The sequence below is a fragment of the Apostichopus japonicus genome, chromosome 9, assembly GCF_037975245.1.
Source record: "Apostichopus japonicus isolate 1M-3 chromosome 9, ASM3797524v1, whole genome shotgun sequence".
Classification (NCBI taxonomy): Eukaryota; Metazoa; Echinodermata; class Holothuroidea; order Aspidochirotida; family Stichopodidae; genus Apostichopus; species Apostichopus japonicus.
In genome coordinates, this window is record NC_092569.1 from 19,156,604 (window position 1) to 19,170,996 (window position 14,393).

At 34.5% G+C, this 14,393-nt stretch overlaps 1 protein-coding gene across 2 annotated transcripts in view; it reads right to left on the reverse strand.

The window, feature by feature from the left end:
- Positions 1–3,584: 3,584 nt before the first annotated feature.
- LOC139973219 (uncharacterized) overlaps positions 3,585–14,393 on the reverse strand; it is a 63,358-nt gene continuing 52,549 nt past the window's right edge. Inside the window, exons 1-8 of one of the 2 annotated variants that reach the window (XM_071979746.1) lie at positions 13,520–13,680; positions 8,748–8,778; positions 8,012–8,184; positions 7,304–7,568; positions 6,565–6,776; positions 5,717–6,028; positions 5,320–5,581; positions 3,586–4,203 (exon numbers count right to left, since the gene is read on the reverse strand). In XM_071979746.1, the coding sequence (XP_071835847.1) occupies positions 3,854–4,203; positions 5,320–5,581; positions 5,717–6,028; positions 6,565–6,776; positions 7,304–7,568; positions 8,012–8,184; positions 8,748–8,778; positions 13,520–13,600 (1,686 nt within the window). In that variant the 5' untranslated portion in view covers positions 13,601–13,680 and the 3' untranslated portion in view covers positions 3,586–3,853. Of the gene's footprint in view, positions 4,204–5,319; positions 5,582–5,716; positions 6,029–6,564; positions 6,777–7,303; positions 7,569–8,011; positions 8,185–8,747; positions 8,779–13,519; positions 13,681–14,393 lie in introns of those variants that run through there. The other variant, XM_071979747.1, reaches the window with a different exon arrangement.

Sequence of the window (14,393 nt, forward strand, 5' to 3'; positions counted from 1 at the left end):
GATATAGAAGCTTGAGGGTGACCATCCAACGACTGAAATGACAGGCATGGTACGGATGCTCATCCATACCATGTATAGGAAAAATATCAACTTTGTTACTGCGCATGATCTAATCGGAACAAGTCGATAAGACCATTGAAGGCGTCCGTCAACGAGGCGTGTCAAAAGACAATTGAAAAGAAGTATAATGTTCAAGTTGCTGCTCAACAAGTAATGGGAAATTCCTGTAAAGGGCATTAAGTGTGTTTGTTCAATCCAATTATAGAATTGGGTGGTATATTTCGCCGTTTATTCGTGTTATATTCTCAATGCTGAATTGTTTGCAAAATATATTTAACACTTTAGCAGTATAGCCAATAGACTAAGTCTCATGGCTTCTTCTTTCAGTTTCCTTTATTTTACGTTGACTTTAATCTATATAAAACGAGTTAATGCCAGGTTTAACGCTCACTTACCTGTTGTTGTGAAAAAGTTGTTTCCGTGTTTATCAGTATCAAAAGAGAAACAAAATAACAAGGGTCAACTTGAGAAATATTACCTTAATTCGTACAATTGAACATACTCAGGGTGTTGTTGTTTCGGTACACTTTTAAGCATGTCGCTCTTTGCCAGTAAAACCCACGCACATGCGCGCAAACAGTTTTACCGCTCCCTCAGAAATGCACTTGCGGTCCGTCATCCTTGATCTCTCGCCATTTATCACAACCCTTACACTACCCCACCCCCCCCCCGCCACCTCTTCCCAGACTACACACTCTCAGAAAACATATATAGTTATAAATGTATATATATACAGGGGCGTTTCCAGGATTTCCTAACCCGGGGGGCTCGAATTACTATCTACGCGGAGCGCCACTATCGGTTGGCGCGCAGCGTACAAGAAAAATTCTGGTTTTTATACCCCCCAGATCACCGGAAATGGCACTTCTCGGGCTTGAAAATGACCAACCAGATGTACACTTTTGCCTGAGAACCAAGTATTTCCCAACAGTTTTTTTTCCATCCATAAACTTTTTGAAAATTTTCTTCGGTCACAAATCATGTTCGACCTCATCGCAGTCCTGTGGATCATTGCTTTTGCAGGTGATTCTACGTCGCGGCCCACAATACCCGACAGCCCCACTTTTCGAGGTTTTCAGCCCATTACTTGTTCAGAATTTAAAAATTCACTTCAAAACATACCCATAATGTTGCAAAGAATGTCATCTATGGACAACCAATATAGAAAAAGCTCTTTAAAACCCTAACAGACCGGTCAAAATTACACACGAGTAGAGGGAAGTATGATGAAGAATGTTGGTCAGGAAATTTTCGAAAATTCAGACACAGTTAATTTATTGGTGCACAAATATTAAACCCTCTTATAACGGCTATTATAAAACTTGGTTGAAGAAAATGAAATAATACCAGATATTTCCGAAACCGAACACTACACACATAGGCGTATGAGGCGGGGGGGGGGGGTTCCTACTGAAAGAAAAATAAATTGCAATGATGTATAGCTAAAGGAAATGAGAAAATATCTCCTTGATACTTTAAATAAAGTTCTAGGCTTGGTCGACTAATTCGCCATTACTAATGTAAAAGAGAATTTTTCAGAATTGGACCTCCATGCTTTTTCTCCATCTACATAAGATATTTCGTTGTTTACATTAGCATCCCGCGGTATACTGCGCAATTTCCACGGACCGATGCTTGCTTATATGATATTTACATAACGAGCGAAAAATTTAGGTTATATTTATCGGGCAAGTCGTTACAGCCCCCCAAATCAAATTTGGTTCCTATGACTACAGACATCGACAGTTTTGAGGCTGTTCATCCTGGAACCGCCATTTTCATGCTCACTGATATGATGTGATATCTGCTATATGCTTTACAAATTCGAATATGTGCGCAGCGAATAATTTGCCTAGGGAGGGGCGAAGCCTGTAGGCAAACTATCTAAGCGTAGCGCCACCACGAGTTGGCGCGAAGCGTACAAGAAAATTTTGCCCGAAAATGCCTCCCAGATCGCTGGAAATGACACTTCCCATGCCTTGTAAGTTGCATCTAAGGATTTTCTATTTTGAAATTACTAGCGATATCAGAAAAGAAATATGCTCGGGGGGGGGGGGGCGGTCGCCCCTTCCCGAAATGCGTCATGTTCCCCGACGACTCGGTCGAGTTCGAGACCATCCACAGTTTGTTTCATAGCACAAATGTTTGAGGCGTCCATACACACACACGCGTTATGATAGACCATATATAGCTTTTTTTATAGATACATTAGTGAGAGAGAAAAAAATGGAAACGTCAAAAATGGAGTTGCCGGTGTAAGGGGTACGGTGAGACGCACGCTCCTTCCGAAGTCTTTGATCCGTCACTGGCTACCCGGCCATGTGTATATAATAGGGATCAGCGCTGTTATGATGTCACTGTTCCTCTTTCTCTTCCCGGTGTCTTGGCAGTTTTCTTTTACTCCCTCCTTTTCTCCGTTTTCTCTCTTTCTCCTTTGTCTTTTCCCTTCCTTCCTCTCCTCCTCCTCTTTTCCCCTCCTCTCGCAAACTCCCGGATACGCGCCTGACATATATATATATATATATATATATATATATATATATATATATATATATATATATATATATATATATATATATATATGTATATATATATATATGTATATGTATATATATATATATATATATATATATATATATATACTATAATCCGGTAATCCGGCCGTTTGAACAATTTGATATCATTTCTAGTGCGGCCTTCATTTAAATGATGTGGATAGGGGGGAGGAGTGCAAGGGGTGCAGGATACGAGTTTGGAGGAGACTTAGAAAAGACTTAGAAATATTAGGACCACTTACAATCAGACGGAAAATAAATATTTAACTTGAACAGTTTTTCTTTGTTTTCGAAACAGATTCATGACAAATTCCTTTAGATTCCCTAAAGTTGGATATATAACGTAAATGTAAATCAAGTAATGGATCAGTGGCCTGCCCAAATTTCAAAGTTGCGGGTTACGGGAAATTTACATTACTTAGACTGAGTTAGATAAGGGTATGGAACTTTATGTTCATGGAGGTGAATATAGCATATTGTAAACGAGGGCGTATAAGACCCTTGTTTGGTTAAAGGCGACTACACCACGTCGGGGCTTCTGGTGGTCTTGCTAATTAATACTCTTAAATTGTGTGCCGTTGAAAAGGTACGTGCACACCTATATGAGTCTACTAATCTTATTCGTTCACCAATGAATGTATCCATAATCCATTTAAAAGAAAACATCCAACTGAGCCACACCCCCTCCTCCTCCCCCGACTGAGCGATACAGTTAAGAGGGGATGCCCCATTGCGAACGCCAATTTTATGAGACTACAAATTGCCTATACCGTCAGGAGTGTAAGTCAAATATTGGCCAATACGTATCAAAAGTGAACTTAGTTCATAACAGAATTTTTAGAGCAAATGAGTTTTATAGTGGTGAGACACTAATATGGGGTTATTTTAATTTTTAAGCATGGACAAAATGACAAATGAAAAGAAGAAGTCAACGTCACCGACACCGACACTTTATTGTAAACTTTGTTCATTTTATTCGGGAATTAGTTCACATTATTGCTATTCCATCATTATTGTTAATTATATGACATATTTAAATGGCGTTGTCACATATAGATATATTAATGTTGCCGTTTATCTAGGTCGATTCATTTCATTCCGTTCTGCCGATTTTGGACAGAGATGAGTTATCTTTCCCTCAATTAAAGAAATGTATTACATTAGGACCCGTGTAACATTCGGTGGAGAGGAGCTCAGTTGTTTTGAAATGCCTCAATGTTACGTGCAAAGAGAATTGTTTATGTCTGCACTGGTCGTATTTTCATCTCTGCATATTGTAGGCCGCAGTCGTATCCACTAAGAAAATTCCAGAATATGTTCGTTCCTCGAGTTGAGCCGTCGTAGTCTCCGTTGAGGTGAGAATCAGCGCAATTAGCACAGCCGCTATCGACAGGGAAGTAATCACAATAATATTCATGACTTGGGCAATTAGACCGGCAATAAGAATAAGTCGAAGCACAGTGATAGTAATAACCGAACCACCAGGCTCCTCGATGCTTCTCAGCGCAGTCAAAATCACTCCATCCGTCATTGTCTTCGCCACGTGTGCTGAATTGTTTGTTGTTGTGATAAGACATAGCATCATAACCTACGGATACGAGTAAGAAAAGTAAGAAAACAAACTTCAAATGTTACGTGCACTCCATCGTGTGCGTAATTTATATCACTAATTGTTAATATTTGTGCTTTCCTGGTAACCTGTTATTTCTTAAAACGATACAAAATGTTGTCATTTCAGCTGTATTAACTGAAGGGTGATACCACATCAGTTTATTATAATACGATGTAACAGAGAAGAAAAAAAAACACCTTTAATGTATGTTGTCAAAGTCTTGTAAGACCTTCAGCATACAGGTTTGTCTACGTGTATTTAGTAAATTCCTCAATTTTTTCCCCTGCAAACATTTTTTTATTACGAATATTACCGATAACTAGCAATAAATATTATTGTATTTGACACTCATTGACAATCACTTTACCGTTCTAAATTTCCAAAACTTTATGCAAAAATGGAAAACGGCATATTGGGAATTTAGCTGTTTTGCTTGTTGTTTTCATCTGTTCATTATTTTTGTAGTTTTTTCATCTTTCAGCGTTTACTGCCAGAGGAATTATTTACAATAATAGTTATTAATATTTTTCATTTACTAAAAAACGGAAAAATGATTATATAAATTCGGGTATCAATTGTTAAAACAAGTTATTCATACAGAAGCGAGGAATCTACCTAGAACGTTTCGAAGCTACATTCCATCAATATGTGTGCAGCGAGCTATGGAACTTATTCTTGTCTACGTCGCTGTTTTCCTGTTGATCATTTTGCCAAACACAGCAGTCTGAGTTGTAGTTTATAACCTTCTTGTTACGTTATCGGCTATTTATGTTTATGTTTGGTTTATATTATGCTTACTAATGTGTTAACAAATGACATACTTGTATTATGCATGTTTGGTAATGGTGTCATCAGTACGTCATCATCAAATTGTGTCTTTTTTCCACACAAACCATACAGTTGACAATTAGAGAGTCAACAGCCATCAATTTGTTGGCATTGTTAGTTGACTGAATACAGAGGACTGTTTAATGAAAAGTGACTATAGATGCTAAAAAGACAAGTGAAGGATTTTTGCACAAATTGGTGTATGTAGCTACCTAGCTATAACTTTCAATTACCATGTTTCGTGAGTTATACTGAAATACTAACCTGTATCTCCACTATATGATCCAATTGAGAGTCGATATTTGTCTGCATCATCACTTATGCTAAAGGAGGAATATAGGGCGTAATACGATGAACTGCTTGAATCTTTGAGGTCTATCCTGAGACTGTATTCTTTTTGGTTGGTAATTGCGTGTATGTAATCATTACCGAGCCAACGATCACCGACAGGATCTTCAAATCCGGTCTTGTATTCAGCCCAGGTACGATAGAAATCAACAGCGGCGCTTGATCGTCGCTGAATTACCTATGAGTATTTAAAAAAAAATCATATGCAACAATAGTAAATGAGAAATGTGTAATGTGTCTTCCACACTTTTTGAGAACAAATGAATTCAGATACATTACACTACATTGTATTAAATGTTCTTGTACAACTCACCGTCCATCCTCCTCCGTTACTTTCCATCTCACAGAAAACCTGAATGCCGTTAGGCGAACCATCAGGGTAAATGGTGTAAACTCCATCTTTACTACCATCAACGTAAAGCTCATGACAATCCTTTGGGACTGCCTTGCGGGTGCAGGTAACACCGTCTCCTTCGTAGCCATCTATACAGTAACATCTACGAACACCATCTCTGACATCACAAGTCGCGTCATCACTACAGTGGTAACTATCTTCTACCATGAGTTGGTTATTGCTACAATTTGATCTTCTTGTACAGTCTGAATTGATGTAAGACTCGCCGTTCTAAATTTAATGGGAAATATATTTTTTAAATGTCATGCAAAATGTATTAAGTTATTCTTAATTCACCATTGAGACTCACCAGACTACCGAACATATTCACCATAAAAATATTTATGATTAAAGTATGAATAAAAGGGACACGTGAATTTTAATTCTGTTTCCGGTAAAAGAAATTGTTTGAAGAAACGTTAAAAACACAACTGACATAAATTATGCTAATTCTTTCAGATATCTTGTGCCAGTAATGTGATTAAGTAACTTTCACTTGTGCATTTCATTAAATTGGCTATCGTAAAATGATTTGAAAATAAAGGAACTTGCAATGAAATTTAATGTTAACATACATTTATTTTTTATTAAAAATGTCAATCAAAAAATTCGGCAGTTGTAATTTCTGCTATTTATTATGAAAGTGGGTATCATTTCTGTATTGTCGAAAATTAATCACAAAACTTCCATTTTTTTAACTCAATGACTTTATTCAATACAGATATGAGTAAAGAAAGAAAGTGGAAAAAACTAATGAAAATACTGACTATTAATACAGTCCCTTTGTCAGCAACGAAACAGCTGCATTGGTTCTGAGGAATGCAATTCTCATCCTGAATCATGTAATCACCAACACAAACACATTTCTCTAGTTCTGTGCGAGAGGTTGAAGAGATGCATGCGTCAGGGTCATCACACCTCCTCTCACATGTCTCGTTGGAGAATATCTTATTCGTTGCACACCATTCCAATTGAGATTCTAGGAAGGAAGATTGCAAAATCATGTAAGTAGAAGATCCACTAGTGAAGTGATGCATTCTACTAAACTAATGTGTTAAATTAAAGTCAATCTTGAAGCTATTGCCCTTTACCCGATACTACAGAGAGGAACATTATATAAAGAATTAAAACAACACTGATTTGTAATGTTCTGAGATGACTTGGTAGACCAATTCAGTATTTAAAAATATTGATGCCATAGAGTAGACATATAGTTTGGGATCATTTTTACAACAACAAAATGTGAAGAGGAAAGTCAGGGGGGATGGCTTTTGTATAAAAAACAACCAATTTCTGATGTCGTCAATCATAATGACTCCCGATACACAAAGCGTAAGTTAGCACCCCCACCACCCCACCAAAATAAACAGAATGGAAAAACGGTGAGTAACTAATATTTCATTATAGGGAATTATATTTGCATATGTGTAAGTTGATTGTTACTATTAATGTTACCAATCTCCTATCTGAAGTCACACCATTGCTAAGTTTTAAATTGATTTATACCTGCTGTTCCTCCATAAGTTCCTACACTTGAGAGTTGATATTGCCCCCATTCATCTGAGATCCGAAATTGGTCATATGTAACGTAATAAGACTGTCCTGCAGCATTCTCAAACTCAAATCTCAGTTGGTAATTTTTTTGGTTTGTAAGAAAAGCTAATTTCTCATTTCCAATCCAAAACTCACTGCCAAGAAAACCAAAGCCGTTTTTGAAGTCTTGCCAATTCCTATTAAAATTAACAGAATCCAGTCGTCGCCGCTGTAACACCTGCAGTAGATATCGTACAGGAATGGAAAGTTAATAAATCAAAATTGTCTCGTCGGTTATAATCAACAGCAAAAATGTCCTATGAAAATGACCGCTTTTTAAGACAAGTGCAATGTTTCTGAAGTTATAATTTTATTTTATTTTGTTGACAACTTCAGTGTTCAGTTTTCATCTCTTTAAATTGATTGTAGCGTCATACACCTTAGTTATGTAACATAAGAATCCAACAAATGTGCACGCGTAAGTTTCTGATCCGTGTAATACATGAATGTCTTGATAAATGCCAAATAAGCCATTGCTGTTTAATACATGTTTCTGTCACGCTTACCTGAAGTAAACATTATTTAACGTGTTTAGAACAATAGTGATTGATAGTAAACTACGAAACAGATGATTCGATGACATTCCATGTATAGTGAAAAATGAAAAACAGCAAGGCTTACCGTCCATCCACCATTATTGAATTCATTATCACAGTAAACTTCAAACGGTTCTGGGTATCCTTCTGGTTTAATGAGGTACACGCCAGATGTATTATGGGTAGAGGTGCAGGCATTCAATACTTCCTTGCAATCTCTTGGATATTCAGGTTGTTGAAAGACAAAGTATGAGGAACCTGTGTGAAAATTAATAACGAAGGTCATTTTTGATGTTATACAATGTTATACAAAAAAATACTTCGAATGATTTTTCTTTAAATTTTAATAAATTGCATTCCACGTTGTTCGAAGAATGTGAATATTTCAGTCTACAATATCGATGTCGAATAAGAAAAACTTGTTTATCCTGCTATGTTGTTAAATACGTCTCAATTATGATAATAAAGAAGTCGAACAATGTAAAGAAACTTAGGCAATCACGAGCGATGCGAAAAGTAAAAAGAATAAAGTTTAAAGTTTAAAAGAAAGCAAAAGTAAAGAACAGAGTTAACTTCCAAGCGACCACAATGAACACTTGACATCACACAAAATGTATTGACTAAAGTAAGCGACATAACTACATAAAACGTTTAGACATGCTTGATTGCAGTGAGAACCAGTGGTTCATGAATAATAACAAAGACTGGAAATAAAGTCTTGATTTTTTGGAACCATTTTGAGTCATTTATCAGTACTATTAGTTTAGGGTAACCGTTTTTCAAAAGTTAAGATTTAAGTATTATAAAGTATAACGACTTACTTGATGATTGTTCCCCGACGTTTGCGACCACCTGTATTTGAAATGAAATGAATGTTTCTCGAATTAATATGACAATAATTTACCTACATCGATTGACATTAAAACATGAACTATATTGGTGTTTATATAAACTGAGTTACAAAATGATAGAAACTTGGTTTGATAGGACAACATTCTTTCCGTTCCTTTCCTTTGCTTATATTAGAAGTTAAATTCAAGCTTACTTCCATAAGTCACGAAATACCGTCTAATAACATGTACTTAACCCTAACTGCAGTTCAGCTCTTTCGTTTCATTTTACATTTATTAATATATATGAAACAGGGGTTACTTCCAATCAGCTAATATCATAGTTTGTCATGCAATCAGAAACAATAATTTGATTCCATGTTGAGATTTCAGGAAACAAACTTTGACCTGCAAACCTTTACAGGAAGACTGAATCACTTTGATGCATGATTGGCAACTAACTACCAGAACAAAGACCAGACAAAACATAAACAACTTTCTTTTCTTTGTTCGTGTCATACATGTTGGATATCTCTCCTCTCACCCCTCTCCTCACAGTATACGATGTGTATTTTACTTTGGCTCTAGGGAGGAACTTTGAAATATTACAGATGTATATACAGCTATAAATGATTTTTCTTTGGACTTATAGTGCACTACATCACATTTTTTAAAGAACATGGAAGGAAACCCTCAGCTGTTACCATTTTACACTTAAGGTAAGATATTACACTAAAGTGTTTACTACAATCTAAGAAAGATCAATAACATACGGAACTCGGAGTATAGCTCGCAGCAAAGACCATATTTTCTCTGGTGTACAATGTTTTTTTTTCAATCAGCAAATTTGGAATTGTACTTTGTGCTCATGTTTGTGATTTAAACGGATTGTCTAAAAGATTATGATTAGAAAAGTTGCTTGGTAATTATTTTGATAACTAAAACTGCTCTTACCCTAAGAATAATCTAACGCAGATGGCAATGAATTATGGTCCCAGCAAAGAACCGAGTTATTTAATTGAGTTAATATTATACTGAGAGCGGGTCAACCTCCTAGACAAGAAATATAACAGCGAATCTACGAAGCTGCCATCTGAAACAATTCTTTAAAATTCTCTTAAAACACTAAATACATTTCAACGTACAATATCTATATGAGTTAAACAAGCACTAGATATTACATTAATACGGAACTACCGGGCACATGGTAGGAAACATATTCCACACTGTGTGTGTAATATTGTTTTTGGAAAAAATATAACTGGAGACTCTGCCTCCTAAGGTGCGATGGGTCAGGATGGTTTATGAACAAAACTAATTCCTTGGCTAAACATTGTACCTTAAAAATGTGCTCTTATTTACGACGGAAGAAAATAAAATATTTTTATGGAGAATTCGAAAGCTCATTTGTTTTAAAAATCTTGGTCTACTTATAACTTTGACAGTTGTCTAACACAAGCCAAATTTGCTGGTAACTTGAGACAGAATTTAAAAATATTTTGTTTTTTGGCAGTAATTGTATGATGACTAGATTAAGGACATAACGTTGTAATATCTTTTAAGAAAATGTAATAAATTGTAACTTTCTCAAAGAAGATGAGAGAAATATCTGCTTGATTATTTTTTTCAAATTTGACAGACGTGATCTTAATGTTGAAGCATATTAAGGTTTACCAGAACAACATATTGTTGACGTTGTGTTGTTTTAAAAATAGAAACTTTGCGAGATTTTTCAAAGAGTGGATTTCAAAATTATTTCTAATGGCATAGTATGGCGTGTTTATTATTATTAATTGAAATATGGTATATTATTTACTCTTTAGCTTAGTATCATAGCAGAATGCTTATGTTTGGTATACTTTAACAATGCTTTTGCATAAGGTAACTTTTACTAGAAGAGTATTTAAGCAAGTAGATATCAAAATGAAATTAAATGATTTATAGAAAAAAAAATGACTGGATAATTTAACATATAAGTATGTTTCAGTTTATGTATTTGAATCTTATACGTATTTGTTATAAGGTATATACATAAAAAATATATAAAGAGATGAGGTTATGAAAACAGGTAAAATAGACTTTACGAGTGAACAGCATATCTAGCAAGGAATAACAGGTTTAGTTTTTCCTTCTCATCCAATGGGAAATAAAACACCGACAATTGTTTCCTTTGTTGCAAAAGATGAACAATAATATGACGGCTAAAAAACAAACAAAAAAGACAACGTTTCTTAACATATCATATTATTTTTGTTATTTGTAACCTGTGCTATATGAAATTGTATACACAAAAACTTGGCAAAATTATGTATATATATTTGTATGTAATCGGGAAAGCCTGCAGAGAAGGAAATGGTGAAATGACGTTTGCATGGGTTCGCAACACTTTAAGAATTGATATAAAAATACGTTTTAAAATTGGCTTTCTTAGGTGTTCTATTAAAAATAAATGTTAAGGGTCTGATTAAGGAACACGTCATTTTGTATACTAAATCAATACAGTAAGCAAAGTGTATCACACAAGTCAGAGAGAAACAGTGAATTCTTGTCATCGTTATAGATTGTATAGAGTGAATTTGAAAATTTGGAAAGTGAGCATTTCAGTTTATATTTACCCAAATCATGATCAATCAAATGAAACGTTTGTAATCTAGAAATGCATAATTTACGCTCGGCTAAGTTATATTCTAAGCATGTCCTTCAAATGATGTCAATTTCGCTGAAGCCTTTACATCCCATCTTTATATCATATATATACGATTTGAGTTTGAATTGGAAATTGAGTATCTCATAGTACGATCTGTTGGATTGAATCTATCTAACCTAACGGTGTAAGTGGAATACCATTAACAAGGCTAAGATATAGTAATAGTCTACAAAATATTTTAAAAATACTCTTATTCAAAATACTTAACATTATATACAAATACATTCCCTTTGTGTTATGTCATAAGCAATGTTCTATATATGAGACGAAATAGATAAAAATAAGGCCAAATATGAAAAATGTAATAAAACTTTGAAAAGTGACTTTTGCAAGACTTTTCTCTTACATAAGTGATTTTCACAGACTTCTTCAATTAAAGTAGCTACATGTAAACGAAAAAGCCTTGCTAAACGTCTTAATATCATATCGAGTGAATACTACTTCCTTGAGCACCTTTGTAATTTATTTGGATATTTTGTTATAAATAAACTCTAGAGCTCTAGTAGATTTATGTCAAATACAGATGTTTTCACGGAAAGGCAATATTATTTCAAAATCTAAAACACACTGCGTGTTCTGTATATTGATAACTTGGCAAGTGTTTTATATTTGTGTTAGAGTTTGGAAATTTGTTGCGAGAAAAACCAGAAAGGGAAATTTCTTTTCTACAGATAAGAGTCAAATTACATTGTAACATCAACTAAATATTTATACAGAAATGCAATAAAAATATAAAACTGTCCATTATGACATTTAATTTATCTTAGAAAGACTGTGTTAACAAAAAAACAAAAAAATCAATTATTCACAAGGCAGTTACAAGTGTAATTTGTAATCGCGAAGTTAAATAAATTGCTGGTCTTTTCTAGCCACAGAAAATAATTCTACAGTTACTCCTAAATAAATAAGTTCAACCAGTCACATTGAAAAATGTCAAGTTCTCTACAAGTTGTAGTTACACAATTATCCTTGCTAAAAATTAAACTTTATAATTGCTAGGAATTGTCATAGACAAGTCAAATATTTGTCAAACTAGTCTAACAACTATGCGTCTTACCAGTTTTAAAAGATGTGAGTTGTAAGATGCTGAATTCAAAATATATTAATGTAATATGGTGAGACGTACTTTGTTAAATAAGATCTTATTAGTACATATTTGTGATAAAACATTAATAGTAACTGGGGTATGTATAGTGATTGGAAGCTTTAATAAGTTAGGAAATGCGCATTTATGCATATCAAAAGTTAAACGTACTGTTGGAAATCCTGATATTTAAATTTCTTAAAGGACCCGATTGTGTAATAAAGTGATTCAATTATTTCAAATTTATCAAAAGATCAGTGATTCAAATGAATAAGTTTATTAAATTTGTTATAACAACGAGAATTAGCAGTTATATTAACTAGGATATAAGCTGTGAAGTCATTGCATTTACGAAATATGATGTAGGTAAAATAATCATTGATAAAAGAAAGATATTCAAGACCATACACTTTTCCAAGCAGTGATGTTCGAGACTTATTTTCAATTTGTTCACTCTTTTCAAATATAAGAACAAATAAAATATTACAACTTTAGGCTTATTAAGCTTTGAAAAATATGGTGAAATATAGACTGAGGATCTTTTAAATTTTTGTTTTGGTTTAATAGTATCGACTCAATATTTTAGATTTCTGATAATTGGTATGAGAGAGCATTACGTTTTCAATGAATTGACGTTTATTTCTGAAATTGTTTTCATTTGTGATAAAAAAGAAGAAGGTAAAAGCGAATGTTTCTGTAAGACGTGCACATTTGGATAAAAAACTGTTAATATACATTCTTTCTTGCCAAGGGGCTAAGAATACATGTGAAATGCTAGTGTTACGAGAGATTCTTAAGAAAGAATCATAGATTGTAATAACAGGAAAGTAAAATCCTCCAAAGCTGCTTTTGAAAATGAATTGTTTAAGTTTAAGACGCTAAGACGAAAACATATTGATAGCTGTACACGTCGAAATTTGAAGGAAAAAAAATGCAATATACGATATGAAAAGTAAAGTTTTAAAGACTTACTATTTCTGATCCAAGTGAATTCCATAACGTCAACACTGTCAAGAAACTTTGACAAACTTGTCTCCCTTGAAATTTTGCCATGATTGCAACGAATCAACTCTAAAGTAGAAAAGTTTAGGAGGACGATCGTATCTGAAGCGTGAGATGGTTATGACATAGAAGCTTGGGTGTGACCATCCAACGACTGAAATGACCGGCATGGTACGGATGCTCATCCATACCATTGTAGGAAAAATAGCAACTTTGTTACTGCGCATGATCTAATCGGAGCAAGTCGTTAAGACCATTGAAGGCGTCCGTTAACGAGGCGTGTCAAAAGACAATTGAAAAGAAGTATAACGTTCAAGTTGCTGTTGAACAAGTGATGGGAAATTCCTGTAAAGGGCGTTAAGTGTGTTGGTTCAATCCAATTATAGAATCGGGTGGTATCTTTCGCCGTTTTATTCGTGTTATATTCTCATTGCTGAATTGTCTGCAAAATATATTTAACACTTTAGCAGTACAACCAATAGACTAAATGTCATGCCTTCTTCTTCCAGTTTCCTTTATTTTACGTTTACTTTACTCTAATCTATCTAAATCAGGTCAATGCCTGCAGGTTTAACGCCCACTTACCAATAGGTGTGGAAAAGTTGTTTTCGTGTTAATCATTATCTAAAGAGAAACAAAATAAGAAGGGTCAACTTGAGAAATATTACCTTACCTTCGTACAATTGAACATACTTAGGGTGTTGCTGTTTATGTACACTTATCAGCATGTACCAGAAGAGAGGTAAGTAGCAATAACATCTCATGGAAAAGCATCAACCGTTTTTGCCTTAAACGTCTTTGCTGTTGGGCTCGATGGTGTATAATTGTGATAGTGCTTTTCATG